General features: G+C 45.1%; 1 protein-coding gene across 1 annotated transcript in view; it reads left to right on the top strand.

Moving 5' to 3' along the window:
* LOC142582822 (uncharacterized) overlaps nucleotides 1–17,803 on the top strand; it is a 36,294-nt gene that overhangs the window by 10,966 nt on the left and 7,525 nt on the right. Inside the window, exons 4-7 of the mRNA XM_075692881.1 lie at nucleotides 6,954–7,125; nucleotides 10,115–10,215; nucleotides 11,878–12,016; nucleotides 16,519–16,770. Coding sequence (XP_075548996.1) covers nucleotides 6,954–7,125; nucleotides 10,115–10,215; nucleotides 11,878–12,016; nucleotides 16,519–16,770 — 664 coding nt within the window. The remainder of the gene's footprint in view (nucleotides 1–6,953; nucleotides 7,126–10,114; nucleotides 10,216–11,877; nucleotides 12,017–16,518; nucleotides 16,771–17,803) is intronic.

Below are 17,803 nucleotides of genomic sequence, written 5' to 3'. Positions count from 1 at the left end.
AATGTATCCCAACAAATGAATTGAGTTCAATAGGTCAGTCACATCAAGAAATAATCTTCTTTGCATAAGATTGAATCCAATCCCATGGTTTTTCAATGAAAAATAGCTTGTTCTGTTCTTCGTCATGTTGGTAGAGGCGTAATGTCCCATAGCGTAGCACATGTTGCTAATTTTTGGCAGAGCTCCCAATGCTTTCCTCATAATCGAACTCTGTACACGTATAGATTATGCAAGAGGTGGCATTCATCGTTCTCGTCTCATCAATCTTGAAACTAGGTTGGTCATGCCAACACCTTCAAAGCAATCTTAGTTGGGCTGAATGTATGTTGGGCTGAAGATCTTTCCCCAGCCGTTGAAGCTATTATTCAATATCTAAGCATAATTACGTGTTGAACAAAGGGCAATGCAAATAATTATATATCTCTGATAGCTGGCCTCGGTATTCCATTATTTGGATGATAGGAAGCCAGTTGCCTCTTGCCCTCGAATATACAGGTGCTAAGGTGCTTCCCAAGCACCTGAAATATGTTCATTGTGGGAAAGAACAACTTCCAAGAACGCTTTTTATGTCACTTACTGAAACCACATGAAAATAATTCGCGTTATTTTTGTAGTTAAGTTACTTTGGTGCCACATTCCCGCTGTTTATACGTTATCCAATAGATTAGTTTGGCATGCTTCACCTGAATCGCTGCAGTGCTGCATTGCTGCATTTCGGCAAATCCGTACTGCAGAAATCCGAAACCTGGAGGAAATTTCACGAAATGGAAATATTGTCGCGTACTCAACAGCAGCATGAAGTTACAGTGTAAACCATGCAAATTTTCTTTCTTTCTTTTACAGAAACTTGTATGGGGCGCCTTCGTAACTTCGTGCTATACGCACGAGTGGATGACAGTTTTTCCCTTTAATTGCTGCGTTTTGCGTCACGCGCATATTATGCTCGAAATGTATTTTTGGTGAAGAGATCCTCAAGAAGTTATCGTTGTTTAAGTAACGAGAAATTTGGATTCAGTTGCGCTCACTATTCACCTGTGGTCAATATGCAAATAACTGAGGAAGCAAATATGATTCAAAGATAAGCTGACGCAGTAACTCTCGGAAAAGGACAAAAGCTTCAAGCCAATCGAGGCTTCAATTTCCGATCATATTATGGCCTCTTGGATCACACACGGAATGCCTTATCTAGGAAATTAGATGTCGCTCTAATTAGCGTAAAGGCCACCACATGCCACATTAATCTTCATGTTATTTCCCACTTATTCCTTTCTCTTCCTGATTTGTGCAGAAAAGAAGACTTTGGTGGTGGCCCTTACTTGCTTACGCAGATTAAGAGGCCCCCAAAAACAACTGTTGAAATGACTTAAGGACTTCTTTGCCAGAAAGGTGAACAAAAACTATTCTAGGCCTTCAAGATATCACCTTCAATTATCTTAAACCAGAAGCGTTATCTTATAGCAGCACCAGAGAACCGCGAAGGGTTAATTGAACACGATATAGGGTGCATTTGAGTGGCTGTTCATCGGCGCCATTGAGCGACATTGTGATTAAATACTAGGCTTGCATGTGTCAGAACCACCATCTCATTATGAGACACGCTGTACTGGAGGATTCCGGATTAATTTGGACCACCTGGGTTGTTTAACGTGCACCCTATGCACGGTACATGAGCGTTCTTGCAATTCACCCCCATTGGAATGCAGTCACTGCAGCCGGTATCGAACCCACCGCCTCACGACGCTCAACAGCGCAACGTCATAGCCACTGAGCTACCGCGGCGGGTCTCCGCACTATAATGGCACTGGCAACCTAACAATGGCAACCTAATCTGAAAATCTACCCGCCGTGGTTGCTCAGTGGCTATGGTGTTGGGCTGCTGAGCACGAGGTCGCGGGATCGAATCCCGGCCACGGCGGCCGCATTTCGATGGGGGCGAAATGCGAAAACACCCGTGTGCTTAGATTTAGGTGCACGTTAAAGAACCCCAGGTGGTCAAAATTTCCGGAGTCCTCCACTACGGCGTGCCTCATAATCAGAAAGTGGTTTTGGCACGTAAAACCCCAAATATTATTATTATTAATCTGAAAATCTGCAAAAATACGCCACAATCGTCGGATAAGGCTGCGCTACACGATAGCGAGACAGTGACTGAATTGTTGTAATTGCTACGGAGCTATTCATTTTTGGTTCCCATTGCCACTGATTTATGTGGTGTCGCTTGGCAAACGACCGTAGAATCATGCCTCGAGGCGCGATATAACTTGTGCCAGGAGATTGAGTAGAAAAAGTTTCAGAAGCTAATCAAATTACGAACACTACCAATTTCTGAGACGTGCCCGTTGCCATCATACAGGTTGTCCAACCTGTCATGCAGCAGTTGGAACAACCAACTTTGCTCCGACCAGCCAACTCAATTGCTCTTTTTTAAAAAGAAGAGCAATTGAGTTACTTGAAGAAAACCTAGTGCACATTGTTTCCAGCGCAGTGGAGTAGTCACCAGTAAATTTCTCGCTACGGATCTTTAATTAGGTAATTGTAATTAATTAACTAACTCGACGAGTACTGCCCCCTAAATACCAAAGTGTCAGTGAAACATTTGTAGGCGCCGTCCAAGGCCATCTAACTGCGGTATTTTCACTGAAGCACTAATTTATCGTTTCCACGCTACTCTGGCTCAGCCGACGCATCGGCACAGACATCAACCTTCACGCATAAAACACGTCACCCCCTCGCTGTTATCAGTCGGCTTAGCAGCACTCCGACGATGCGGTTCACCGACGCCGATGCCGTTTGGCCTTAAAGGTGCTCACAGTTTCCTGCTTTCCCTTTGGCACCTGGTCTTCTCCTTGAGTCTGTATCACAAAATCTGCGGACTCGCCCGGCTTACGGTGTGTTGCCTTGCGGGAGGCACCTACCAATAAAGGAATTATCAATCTTGACCAACGCTAAGTACAGCCTCACGTCTGCAGCCTCCTACATAACGTCTCTCGATGTGTAGGCTCGTCCCACCCTCAACGCGCCTAGTACTACGGACGGGCCGACCTCGTCTACCCTCCAATGCCTCGAAATCGAAACAAGCACCGTTGTCTACTGCGCCGCACCGCATTTGAGCGGAAATCCATCACGTTTATCGTCTTCATGCTATCCTGCCTCAACCGACGCATCGGCACAGACTTCAACCTTCTCGCATAAAACACGTCACCCCCTCGCCCTCACCAGTGCGCTTGGCAGCACTACGACAAAGCGGTTCACTGACACCCGACGCTTTTCGCGTTACAGATGACAACCAATTAACCTATTTGTGTGCGTCGTTTCCGCTATGCCGCTTTGCTAGTGCTGCCAAGCCAAGGCTCCTGCATTACCACGGTTCGTGACTGCACGTCTATCATCCTACAACTTCTCGCACTCTCTGGCGACATAGAATATAATCCCGGCCCCAACACCCATTCCAGTTCTACGCAGGCATCCTGTGACATAATTGCAGCAACGGAGGAAATAGGTTCGGGTCAGGCGTGGCCTCTAAGCGAAATGAAATCACTTCGAACCAAACTATCGTAGAACAATGGCATTTTTGACGACATTAAGAGGCGACCGGCAATAATTGAAGACGATTTTTCCTCCATACCTGTACTGAAGACCTAAGTTAGTTGCGTCTGGACAGTTGTCGATAAAAACACAAAAGCCATTTCCGACATATCACAACGAAATTACTCAGAAGATAGGACTCGTCGTTCCAACCTTGTGTTTTTTGGCGCAGCTGACAAGAATCGTGAGCAGAAACGTGACAAGAATCGGAGAACAAGATTGAGGAACTTTGAACTTCTAAGCTTAGCATTAAGTTAGACCCCTTATATATCGAGCGCGCTCATAGAATTGGCAAATACAGCACTAATAGAAACAAACCTATAATTGTCAAATTAGCACATTTCAATGTAAAACAACGTATTTTTCCAACTGCTAAGCAAATAAGGGGGTCCAAGCACAGCATATCAGAAGGCTACTCGTCTAACACTCGGCAGGCACGTAAACAACTAATCGAGTTCAGCAAGTCACAACAGAAACGTTTTAAACTTCGGTACGATAAACTAATCACACAGAACGGAACTCACATGTACGATAACGCTACAAATAGACTAATATTACTTTCACAGCTACCACCACACACTACCGGAAAACCTCATGGCATCCCTGTATCATTTGTTTATCCTAACATAAGAAGCTTCCTGCCCAAACGCGAAACACTCTGTAGGCTCACAATCACTGTCTAATTTCCCTCACCAGTGTTTGTTCCAAACGAGTGGAGCATATAATTTATTCTCATATTGTAAGGTACCTAATGTCTGCTAATTTTTCAATCTTAGTCAACATGGTTTTCAGAAAGGAATGTCCTGCGAGACTCAGCTAGCTCTTCGTTAATTACATCAGCTCACATATTGATCAAAACGTACTTATTGATGGACTCTTCCTAGATTTCCAAGTCTTTCGACAATGTTCCTCATGAACAGCTCTTCCTCACCCTATCGCATCTTAATCTTAACCCGTGTTCTCCGATGGATACGCAACTCTCTGACTAACCGTCAACATTTCGTTTACGCTAACCAATGCTCGTCTAATTTAGCACCCGTTGTCTCCGGCGTACAGCAAGGCATCGTCCTGGGACCGGTACTCTTCCTAATATACATTAACGACTTACCATTAGGTTGTTCTTCGGAAATTCGTTTATTTGCTTATGATTGCGTAATCTGTCGTCCTATTACTAACGACGCTACTTCTTGTACTCTCCAGTACGACCTTAACAGTATTGAAAGCTGGTGCAATAATTGGCTAATGTCTCTCAATGTCAAAAAAAAGGTTGCTACCTTTACTTTCTACCATCGTCAATCATTCATTTCAGCTAATCACGTTATCTCTGGTTCTGAAATATGTGCTGTGACTTCTTATGAGTACTTGGGTATTAACTTGTCCAGTAACCTCGGTTGGCACTCACACATTTGTAGCATTAGAAATTATGCCAATCGTGTCCTATACTACCTCCGCTGTAATACTTGTCTTGTTCCTCCTTCATTAAAACCACTTGCATATATAACACTTGCACGACCTAAACAGGCATACGCATGCTTAGTGTAGGGCTCATACTAATCTAACCTGGCAACAGCACTGGTATCCATACACAATAGTGCAACAATGTGCATTCACTCCCACTACTCTTACCACACTGGCGTCACTAAACTTAAGTCATTTCTGAACCTTCCAACCATCGAGCACTGCCGAAAAACAGCAAGGCTGTGTCTCTTTTACAAGTTCTATCACTCGTTCCATCACCAAAATGACATCAAGCTTGCGCATCGCACTTCTTCCCGTCATAGCCATTCAAAGGCTGTTTATCCCCCTCCAGCTCGCTATGCCGCTCATCTTAACTACTTCTTCGTTCAAACACCGAATGACCTTAATCATCTACCCGCTGAACCGGTGTACCACTCCAGTCATTCATTGTTCAAGGCATTCATTGGAAATTTGAGCTAGATATGCCCACCCCTTATGTAAAGGCCCAAGTGTGGTATTTGTGGAATGAATCAATAAATTGCGTGCTATTTTTTCCCGACTGACAAATAAGCTCCGCGAAATATAAAAATGTACGACGTGACTGCGCTCCCACCCGCATGATAAAGCGGTGCCCTCGAACAGGCTTCCTCTGAGCTAGCCAGAACGAAGTAAAGGAAATAAAGGAAAACATCTTGATCGAGCTACTGCCTCACCTGCTGCGCCCCGGCCTAAACAACACGTCTCGATTGGTGTAAGTTGGAAGCAAGCTGTGATAGCTGTCTTAGCGTACATAAAGTGTGCGAACGTTTCCTTTTCAATCTTTCGCCCCCCCCCCCATCCTGGTTTCGCAGCACTTATACACCCTAATGAAAGTTAATATCATGACTTTAATTTAGCTCTGGTCCGAAGCAAGTTTCTGGGGCGAAAGCATTCAAAATCATTCGGTTTGTCTTTTGTACAATTTTTAGCACCACATTACTGCATGTTAGCGCATGCATTTCTCACACTATATTTTTGGTATATGTATTCAAACGTGTATTCTAATTATTGTATAATCTTTGAGTGTACTCTCCACCCTTACACAAAGCCTCTAGTGGCCTGTAATGTATATTTAAATAAATAAATAAATAAATAAATAAATAAATACATTTAGCTGTGCGCGCACTCTTTCGATACGGTGCGAGCAGAGCCGGGATTTTGAAACAGTCTATGCCTTAGCCATTGCTTTTCTCGTTTTGTTCGTGACCAGAGCGGCCCTTCGGCCGCGTTATCAAGGGGCTTTTGGTATAAATGTGATCAGTCGGTCTTGAGAGAAGGGTAGTAAGTGTCACGTAGAAATGAGAAGACGAGATCGCTGCAACGCAGCGAAACCTGCTATTGGTGCTCTATCCATGACATTATACCGAGGTGATGCGCTGTCTCTGCGGGTTTGCGACAGGCAATGCGATTACTTTCAATCGCTTATTTGAGGGCGCTGCTTTATGATACGGGTAAGAGCGCAGTCACTTGGTATTCTTCATAGTTCTTATTTTTCATATTAGATATGTTATTTCACTAATTATCAGTCGATGAAAATTATTACGCAAGAAGTACGCTACTGAATATGCTACAGCTAGATGTCCCTTGAATGTGGCTACAAATGACTAACTGACACTTTGACAATTAGGACAGTACATCTCGAGTTAGACAAATATTTGCAATTACCTAATTAAATCTCAGTAACAAAAAAAATTACCGGCAGCTCCTCCACTGTATTGGAAACAATATGGACTAGGTTTCTTTCGAGTAACGCAATCGCTCTTTTTCATCTGACCTTGGTGTATCACGGTTGAGACACCCTGCATATGATATATACTGCTGTGCTATTCTTGGTACGCTAGCGAAGGCTTAATCTTTTGTGCTCTCAACAGGTTACAGCCCTAAGCACAACGCCTTACACTGTGAGTTGCCTGCTGGACAACGAGCGGCGCAACGGTTATGACCTCCATAGCCTCCAATACGTCACTACAGCGACCACGAGCATTGGAGAAGACGTTGCGAAGGCGCTGGTCAAAGAATTTAATCTCAAGTCGTTTATACAGGGTGAGTGTCATGTGTTGAAATTCTGAACACATTTAGCCGACCTCTCGTTGCAAAGAAGGAAGCCTTCATTTCCCTTTCGTAATCACTTTTTCTTTAGTTTATTGTACCCTCAAGACTGAAGTATTAAAGTGGGGAGTGGGTAAAAAAATACACAAGTAAATAAACAAAGCAGCAAGAAATGGTTAGTTATTACAGCAAATTTGATTAGTTAATTGTATCCGGGAGTGATGATGCCTGATAAGGCCGAACGAAACTGAGTTGTCCTTGTTTGCGACAAGTGCGCCATGGGATGGTTCCATTTCCTAGAGGTCCTAGGAATAAATTATTCGTTACAGGTTCTGGTGCGGCACTGAATTATTCCAACCTTATGGCTATGGTCAATGCGATAGGAAATGTAGGTAGGAGATTATATTAGATTATCGCGCAAATACGAATTGTGGAAACATAGTTTACGAAATAAAACAAGGCGAAAACACTTGCGCCGGGCTGAGAGAGGAGCAAGCAGCAAAGAGTTTTTCATGGCAGTTATACGTGATGTGCGGCTTTAATTGCTTTGAATGAAACGTGCGGCGTTGTTTTGGATTAGTTCAAGTTATTGAGCAAGGGTTTCGAGGTGCGGGTCCCAGATGGAAGACGCCTACTCCATTTTACTCCTAATAAACGTTTAGTACAGGATTAATTTTAGTGATGTAGGAGCAGAAGAAAAATTTCGGCGAAGATAACCTAGCATGCGATTAGTATTTGTAATTACGTTGTCGATGTGCAACCACCAGGAAAGTGGTGAGGTTATGTGGACGCATGGGTATTTATAGGAGGTCACGATCTTTAGGGGAGTATAATTAAGGTAATAGTTCGGTGGAGGAATATTGCTGCGAGTTACACGCATGCATTTACATTTAGTTACGTTAAGTTGCATTAACGCTACGTCACACCAGTTAGAGATAGCGTTTATATCGCCTTGTAAGAATTTGTTATCAGATTTGTCTGAGATTTTACGGAGGATAACACAGTCATCTGCGAAAAAGTATATATTAGAATAAACGTCACTGGGTAAATCGTTAATGTAAATTAAGAAAAGAAGAAGGCCTATAAGTGATCCTCGGGGCACATCAGAGTCTACAAGATTAGAGGGGACCTATTATTTTTTGACACGACATAATGTGACCGATTAAGGAGAAAATGCTCAAGCCATGCAAACAGGTGAGGATAAAGATTAAGTTTACTAAGTGTAAATATAAGCAATTTATGACACATTTTGTCGAAGGCCTCGGTGAAATCAAAGAAAACACAGTCTGCGAATGAACCTTTGTCGAGAATAAGATGAAGGGTGTGAGTAAAAGAAAGAAGTTGGGTTTCACAAGACAAGTTTTTTCGGAAAACATGTTGTGCTTTTGAAAAAAAATGAAATATAGTGTAAGTGATTTGCTAAATGTTAGTACAATATAGCTTCAAGAACCTTGCAAGGAATGCTTGTGAGGGAAATTGGGCGGTAGTTGAGGGGCGAATGTTTGCTACCGGACTTGTGAAGTGGGACCACCTTCCCTACCTTCCAATCTGCAGGTAGCTGATGGGTATCTAATGATTACTGAAAAATTTTCGAAACCAGAACCTTTGAATAAACAACAGTATTTATCAGAAGTTTTGCGTTAACCGAATCAGCACCAGGACTTGATTATAACTTTAGACCTTTAGTTACATTTTCGACCCCAATAGGTCCAATGATAATAAAGTCTATAAGTGGGCAATTACAGCAGTCGAGAGTTGGAAGCACAGGGTTACTACATACGACAAAGTTGTTACAGAACACAGAGTTAAGGATATGGGGACATACATCTTCAGGTACCGGTGAACCATTGGAATCAGTCAACGTGACTGAATTATCTTTGGAAGGGTTAATAACACGCCAAAACTTTTTACGGTCATTCGCAAGCATTGTGGGTAAAGTGTGTACTTGGAATGCCTTTGTGCCAAGTTTCATAGCTTCTGTGTAAGTACTGTTCGCCTCTTTGTAAGCGTCCCATTTAGATGCCAGTGAACTTTTATTCGCTATTCGATACGGTCGTTTTTTTTCGGTTGGAAAGTCTTTTTAACTTGGAATTGAACCAGGATTTCTTAACATTGCAGGATATTACACTTGATAGAATAATTTTGTCGGTGAGCTCATGTATTTTGTTTTTGAAGATGATCCAGTTCTCATCAACCGTGCGATCATCAAATTGGCTTAGGAAAGAATCAAGAAAATTAGCTAGTTTAATATTAATAGCGTCAAAGCTTGCCCTATCGTAGTGGTAAATTATTTTTTCTCAACAATTGGTTTTATCACAGGAGATAATATGTTGAAAGAAAGACCCGGGTGATCGTTTATGCCCGGTAAGCATGAAATATTGGTAACTATGTCAGGATGAGAGCATAAGATTAAGTCAAGGAGGTTAGCATTTTCCGAGATCCTAGTTGGTTCTAATACTAATTGTGTTAGGGAAAACAAAGAGCAGAAATCAAGGAAGTCGTTACTTTACGAAGAAAATGGATAACAGTGCGGAGATTCAGTAGTCCAGCATACGTTAGGGAAGTTGAAATCCCCCAGTAATATAATGGGGTTCGAAGGATGCATGCCGCGAAGTAAGGGTATTAAGCACATCGTGAAGCTGAGTGGTGAAAGTGGATGGGTAGGATGGAGCGCGGTAGCAAAGATCAATCGTAATTTTTCGGTAACCGATATCAACGCACTCGCACACAACTTCCAGTTAACGTTAGAGTGTCGGCCCGTTACCAAGACAGTGCTTAAACTAATTTAAAACCTCCTCTGCCTTTTCGCTGTCTATGATATGGATTATCTCCAGTACCTTAGTTCCCTAATCGTCACCGCGGTTTACACGAGTGTAATAAACTGGTGCTTCGAGTGTTTCGCGAAAGTGCTGACTTTTTCTGAAGGTCGACAGAGGGAAGGCTACAAAACGTTGTTTTGGCTCTTGTATTTTTATTTGAGCAGCATACGGTCAGACGGAGATACCTTTCATCTCAGCGGGTCTCCACAACGCGCCCACCAATTACAAGTCCATCGGTTGTTTGGCAGTCGGCTCAGAAGCAGTGGTAAGAATGGCAATCTTTCTGTTTCCTCAAAACAACGCAAGTCGCAAGTGACAGAGGAACAGCCGGCACCTCATTCGTGCCGTCGGTATATGTTTCGTTTTCTCACGCCACAATAAACTACATATTAAAACTCTGTGTGTAGAGCGGCGTGCAAAAGCATTGCGCAACAGTCACATCGGGACTATTACGAGGACACACAACATTAAGTTATTGAGTAGGACTTAGCAGGACTATATTCAATCAGTGTCATAACCAAGTCCATAGCTTCCCTTGCTCAAATTGATGGTTTGTTGCTGTTGTTGTTTACCAAATAATGAGACCGTGTGGAAATAAAAAAGGCCCCTCCATACCACACTGCGAAAGTGGATGTACAGCGAAGATTGTGCGTACGTCACACGGTGTTACACAAGAACAACCTCCACAAGCAGCGTACATCAAACGCGAACGCATGTATGCGCAAGTGCATAATACATGCTCATCCTTCTAGGCTCTATGCGAAGTACGAGTCCCATATAGAATTAAACTTATGTTTAAAAGTAAACATGGAGAGGAAATCCGAATGTACAAGAAAACCTCATTCTGCTACGCGGAAAATCAAACACAAATACCTTTTCCAGCTTCTTCTTTTTTTGGTGAGCACAGCACGAAAAATTCCGGCCAACTAGAGGGCACCAGCTTCACTGTAATAATCATTGTTTGCTTCTTCAAAAAAGTAAACATATGCGAAGTTTATTATAGAGGGCGATTTGTCTTGCCTGGCTAACCACGTCCTCCGTTTTGTTTTGTGAGTTTATTTATTTACGTTGACATTGGGCTCGGCTGTATAGTGGGAAGGCCCACGTGCGCCTCTCCCATCGCAGTGGAAAACCATCCAATTTCTAGGCTGCACAGCTTTTCAGTGTAACGTTTTTGTTCGCCACGTCCTCCTGCATGAGTCCAGGTGTTCTGAAGGTACATGAAATCTATGTTGAGCAAAACGTGAACAAGGTGAATGCTGAAGCCAACGTTTCGACAAGTGGAGTTGTCTTCTTCAAGGCGACGCATGCTTTCCTCGCCACAGTATATATAGGTGGGGTTCTTCTAAAGGGGAGAGGGTGTGAGGCCGGAGCATGCGGAAACGAGGGAAAATGTGTTAGCGTGCCGAATTGAGAGTAAAGGAACGCTGTGTACAAGGTCCTTTACTGTGTCCTTTACTCTCAATTCGACACGCTAACACATTTTCCCTCGTTTCCGCATCCTCCCGCCTCACACCCTCTCCCCTTTAGAAGAACCCCACCTATATATAGTGTGGCGAGGAAAGCATGCGTCGCCTTGAAGAGGACAAGTCCACTTGTCGAAACGTTCGCTCCAGCATTCACTTTGTTCACGTTTTGCTCATCATCTTGAATTTCCATCTCCCGCATTCCCCGTCTTTTCTCATGACATCTATATATATATTACATAGGATACTGGTTGAAATGCCGATGCTCATAGGAATATAGCGTTACCACCTCTAATCTTATTTTGTTTTTGCTGCCTGTTCTTGTCCACCTTTTCTAGTGTCTCGTAGACAACCAGAAACCTGCTCGTCCATCCAACCCTTCCACCCGTCTTACGAATAAAATATATTATTGACTCCCTACGTTGATGTTTAGCATAGCTTCCTTCGTGGCTTTCACACAGGTGAGGGACACAGAAACGAAAAAGCCTCTGGGGCCGTGGCAACGCGGAGAGCTAGTGGTGCGAAGTCCAAATCTGATGCGTGGATATTGGGGGAGACTGCACGAGCCCATCACCGACGAAGAAGGCTGGTACAGCACAGGTAGGAGTGCATGTGGAACGTGCACGAACAACGTGCTTTGATAAACTGTTTCGCAAATAGAACAGAGAAAGTACTTTTATTGTAAACGTATACAGTCCTCCAAAGCAGAAGAAGGGCAAATTCACGCACCTCTTCCGCGGTGTGAGCAGGTTGGCTAAAAACAACATGCTCGTCATCGTTGGAGACTTCAACGCCAAGGATCCTAGCTGGCGATACAAGACCACCGATAAAAAGGGTACGACAGTCAAGGAGGCGGCTGACAACATAAACTGCCAACTCCTAACGGACCCAGAGGTCCCCACCAGGATGGGAAACAGCGTCCAGGAGGACACCAGCCCTGACCTCACCTTCGTAAGAAGAGCGAGACAGGCGGTCTGGGAAAATATGCAGGAAAGCCTGGGTAGTGATCATTACATGATCAAGACGCAAATCGGAATGGCTCACGTAAAGCGTCGGATAGGTACAGCAAAAATAACGGATTGGGATGCCTTTAGATAAGCCTGTGATGGACATCCGCTGGGCGCGATACTGTCAATCGAGGAATGGGGGAATATGCTGAAGGAAAGGCAAAGCGAGTACACCAAGGAGATTGACCGCACAGAGCAAATACCGGAGGTTGACTCTAGACTGCTTCGGCTATGGGAGCCAAGACAGAGCCTGACAAAAAGGTGGAGGAGACAGAAGTTTAATAGGAAGCTAAAGCTGAAGATTGCGGAAATTACGCAAAAGACAGAAGAGTATGCGGGAACAATTGACGAGAGCAAATTGACAGCAATTTAGTAATTCCTTAAGCGGAACCCTGAGTACTGCCCGAACGTGGAGCATACTCAAAGCACTCCTGGACCCGACTAAAACCAAGTCTGAGAACAACAAGGCCATACAGAGGCTGGTTCACCAGTTTCAGGGCTCAGAGTATGAGCTCATAGAAAGAGTAAGGCACAAGTGCTTCGGGGACGGTGACCCAGCAGCCTACACGGAGTGCTACAAGGGGAAAGAAAATTCTGATCTGGACAGGCCTATAACCAAAGAGGAAGTATACACAGCAATAAGAAATACCACTAGGAATACGGCTGCAAGCGCAGACAAAATAAAGAACGCGCTGATTCCCAACCTCAGTGATGAGCTGGTAGTCGAACTTCCTATCTCAACAAGCACTGGGCGGAAGAGACAGTACCCGAGGAGTGGAAGCATTTGGAGGTAGTGATGATTCCAAAACCTAGCAAAAAACTGCAAGTAGAAAATCTTAGACCAATCTCTCTAACGTCATGCTTAGGCAAGCTGTACGAGCGGGTGGTTACAATGAGGCTACAAAATTATATGGAGGACAACGAGCTCTACCCCCCCCCCCCCACCATGTTTGGATTCCGCGCTAAATTATCGACGCAAGACGTGCTCCTCCAGCTCAAGGAGGAGGTGCTCAGCAACGTCCCACGGAACAGCGAACATGTCATCATGGCACTGGACATTAAACGAGCCTTCGACAATGTCAGCCACGAAGCCATCCTCAGAGGAATGGATAGCCTAAACTGTAGCAGAAGGATTCATGGCTACGTCAAGGCCTTCCTCTCTAACCAGACAGCAACAATCGGCCTGGGAGCTGTCAGATCAGAGAAGTTTCGCACGCCAAACAAGGGAACTCCTCAAGGGTCGGTCATCTCCCCCATCTTCTTCAACGTCGCAATGATCGGGTTAGCAACTTGAACGCATACGGCACGCCATGTACGCTGACGACATCACGGTATGGGTGAACCGGGGTCGCTCAGCGAAAAGAAGAGTGCCTACAAAAAGCGGCCACCTGCGTAGAAACCTACGTTAGGACCAGGGGCCTAGCCTGCTCGACGGAGAAGTCCGAGCTCCTAAGTGTGTGGCGAGGCAAACAAAATCGAACGGTCCCTACAAGCGATGAGCTCAGCCTCAACGTATACCTCGCGGGACAACGCATTCAGGAGAAGACCACCATTCGGATCCTGGGGATGTGGCTTCGTCCAATCAACGGTACAATCATACTCTGACACTGCTGTAGACTGCCACCATGCAGGTAGCCCGTATGATCAACAGAGTATCTAGCAAGAGACACGGTATGAAGAAGAGCGACACACTCAGGCTAGTCAGGAGCCTCGTGGTTAGCAGAGTGGTGTATAGCCTTCCCTACCACAAATGCATCAAGCAAGAAGAAGAACAAGCGGACGCCATACTGCGAAAGGCGTACAAAACTGCGCTTCACCTGCCGCAGTGCACATCGACCGAGAAACTGCTGGCCCTGGGACTGCACAATACCTTCAGTGAACTAAGAGAAGTACTACTATGCTCTCAGGCACGTAGGTTTATGCAGACCCCCGCGGGAAGGGTGCTCCTGCGAAGATACGGCGGCGGCAACATGATCCAAGAGATCGAACGTTCCGAGGCCATTCCGGACAAGTATCTCAGTACACTGCGAGTCGCACTGATACCCAAGAATATGGACCGGAACCTGCACAAGGCGCATAGAGAAGCAAGAGCGGAGTACGTGCAGAGAACCTTGGCGAACAAGGACAACACAAGGTATACGGACGCGGCAACGTTCGTCAAAGACGGAAGACAAAACAGCAGAGCAGTGGTGTCGGTGGTTAATTCGGACCTCAAGGAGATCACCAGCGCATCACTACAGGACTGCACGGTAGTAGAGGCCGAAGAGGCAGCTGTGGCTCTGGCAGCACTGGAGGGCTATCGATCTGGCAGGTCCCTAACAATAATAACAGACTCCCAAGCAGCATGCCGTAATTATACAAACGGCAGAATTGGGCGCAGAGCACGCCACATACTCTGCTCATGCGACCCGGGAAACAAAGTTCAGCATGCCATAATCTGGGTACCAGGGCACACTGGCATAACAGGGAACCAAGAGGCGGATAGGATAGCTCGTGGGCATACCAACCGGGCGTCCGACACATCCAGCCTTGAGGAACCCGAGTCAGTACCCATGGGCTACTCAGATATCCTAAATTATTATAAAGGAGTCAGACTGAAGTACCCACCCCCAGATAAGGATCTAAGCATAAGGATGCCGTTGCATGGCGACAACTGCAGACGCGTACTTTCCCGAATCTAAACCTACTCAATAAAATTTTGCCTACACAGTATGAGGCTAAGTGCCCATGGTGCGGAGAGAAACAAGATCTATACCACATATCATGGGCCTGTCAAAATATTGAGTCCCCAACTATACATAAAATTAAAAACCCGAGTGCGGAACAGTGGGAGAGTATGATGCTTTCCAGTGTAAGCTTGAACGGCCAAAAGCGCCTAGTAGAGCGAGCTCGCGGGTTGGCCATACTCAGTGGAGCCTTGGACTAGGGCACCAACCCTGTGATTGCAGACAGAAGAATCCATCAGAAGATGGAAGAGGCTGTCTCAAGCCGCGAAGATATCTTTTCTAGAGCCCAATAAATGTTTTCCGATCCGATCTCAAATGCGCGCCCAGTGAAATAAGTAGTTATACTTAGAAATTGAATGGTACTTCTTCATACGTAAAACGCGGAAAACAAATATATCGTTATATCTACGTTCCTTTATTTACCAAGATATCTTTAACCGCATTGTTCAGGAACAATATGAGACTTCGCACAAAACAACACCAGCATCACGAAATCTTTTGTAAAACTTTTTTCTCCAGAATACATTTAGTACCAATGAACACACTGAATGCCTTAACAAGCAGTCCTTTTGTGTTAACGTGAATAGCTTTTGCACAGCCTTCGCTCTGGTGATGCAGCGTCTGTGTGCTAGCTCATGCCCATGCAAGGCACCTTTGTTTCGGCCTTCCAAATTAAGCTTGTAAAGCACACAACCAGGTGTAGACGATCACGACTGTGCGTTTAAGGCGATAAGATGAAGTATTGTTTGGTAAGATGAAGTATTGGGAAATTTTGATGAAGGTTGCGTGAAACATGCCGTGCTGTTCCACCATTAGCCTTGGAGAAGAGGAATGAGAGGACAGGGTTAAGGAATTCGACAATGAGGGCAATGCTTTACACGCGTTCAAGCATACGGTCCATGCAAGCTTTCATTACAGCCGTTCATCTAAACCACAATTGATGACAAAGTCCACATAGCGGCTAATTTCTTCGCGAGCATATGGTTGTCCCGGCCACGAACCCCGGGTAACTATCTATGGCAATAGACTCACAGTGCAAATTAGGACACGGTACGTTATTAAAGGCTTCGAGGACAAGCGTTGTCCTCGCCGGTTCCAATATATTCATGTGTTCTGTTTCGCGCTGTAACCTTTTTTTTTTATTGCGATTAAGGCTTGCCTTTAAGGCATAATTCGTGGAGCGTAGATCTGTATTATATGTGTGCTGTGAGGCCTGTGTTGTGTACGAATTGAAGCAGGACAGAAAGTTGTCGACTAGTCTAGCCCATCAGAAACCTACGATTGCTACTTCGGAAAGCTTCCGACTGCGCAACCGCACCAAGCTTGGGAGCAGCCGGTTATAATGCGCTTTACTTCGGCGGGCACGCAGGTGACCATTGCTACTACGACAATGACGGCTGGCTGTACCTAGTTGCGCGGCTGTGCGACTACTACTGCTGCCGTGGGAGAAAATATTGGCCAGCCGAAGTCGAGGCCGTGCTGCTCAAGTGTCCAGGGGTTCATGACTGCGCTGTCGTAGGAATACCACATCCCGAAGCTGGAGAAGTGGCGCATGCTGTGATTGTGCCCGAGCCAGAAGCAAGAACACTGAGCGCCGATCACGTCGCGCAATTTGTAGAAGGTTAGCATTTCATTTTTTTTCTTGTTCCTTTTTCTAACTCACTACGCGCGATGTCATAATCATATACACAGTTCTATGGTTGGTTTTTGGCAGCGGTACCTTGGCCTCACACACCAACATAACTGCTTCATCAGCTTTAAAGGTTAGTGGTTTGAACTCGTCGGTATGCCATAATTAGCGACAACTATAGCGCTAAGCAAAGGACGAGTACACAACATGGCAGACAACGACAAGCGTTAACTTCCAACTAAAATATATTGCGCCAGAACACGGAAATAAGTAGAACACGAACGAAAAACACATGCCCAACAAGGAATTAAGCTGAGAAAAAACAGCGGAAGCCGCATCATCGCAAGGTGCGCGCGTGGGCACATCTCATAAAGCTTGTTTCTTTGCCAGAAAGAGACACGGGCGGCTTGCTCACAGATATGCCGTGCTCGCTTGTCATCTGAGCATCTTCCACGATGATGAGAGTGCATGGTCGTTCCAGTGTTTAAACAAATTTTGCGTGTCTTCGAAAACTGTAATGTTGTGCAAGAAAGTCATCTTTGCCATTGCGGAAATTATTCGCCTGTAATCGTAGTGCGGGCATTCAGACATATGTCTGAATGCCCGCACTAACCGCCGCTCTGACCCACGTGAAGTGCATTGCATGACAGAGATATTTAGCAGCGCCCCCCCCCCCCCCGTTCCTGTGTTTACCATTGCAAGTGTGAGACTGTTTGTTTAGGGTCCTGGGGCCCTATAACGTAAAACTATTCCAATATGCTTTTATTCTGATTTCCTGACGTCAAATCTGCGTAACTGCCGACGCAAGTGAAGAAACTGCCAAATTTAGCCTCATTCTTTTCGTCAACGGGAAACGTTGTGCTCCTCCGAACTCGCTCGGCAACGGGCATCACTATCGAAATAACGTTTAGTTGTTTTGTTCACCTCAAACGACAACGAGTTCACCTCATTGAGACAACGAGGTCAACCCACGTCGATAGCACAACGAACTCAGGGAAAACCAGCGACGATCCTCGGGCAGAAA

Source organism: Dermacentor variabilis, chromosome 5, assembly GCF_050947875.1.
Source record: "Dermacentor variabilis isolate Ectoservices chromosome 5, ASM5094787v1, whole genome shotgun sequence".
NCBI classification, from domain to species: Eukaryota; Metazoa; Arthropoda; class Arachnida; order Ixodida; family Ixodidae; genus Dermacentor; species Dermacentor variabilis.
The sequence above is the reverse complement of the archived record's forward strand: the minus strand, read 5'-3'. Positions and strand labels throughout refer to the sequence as shown.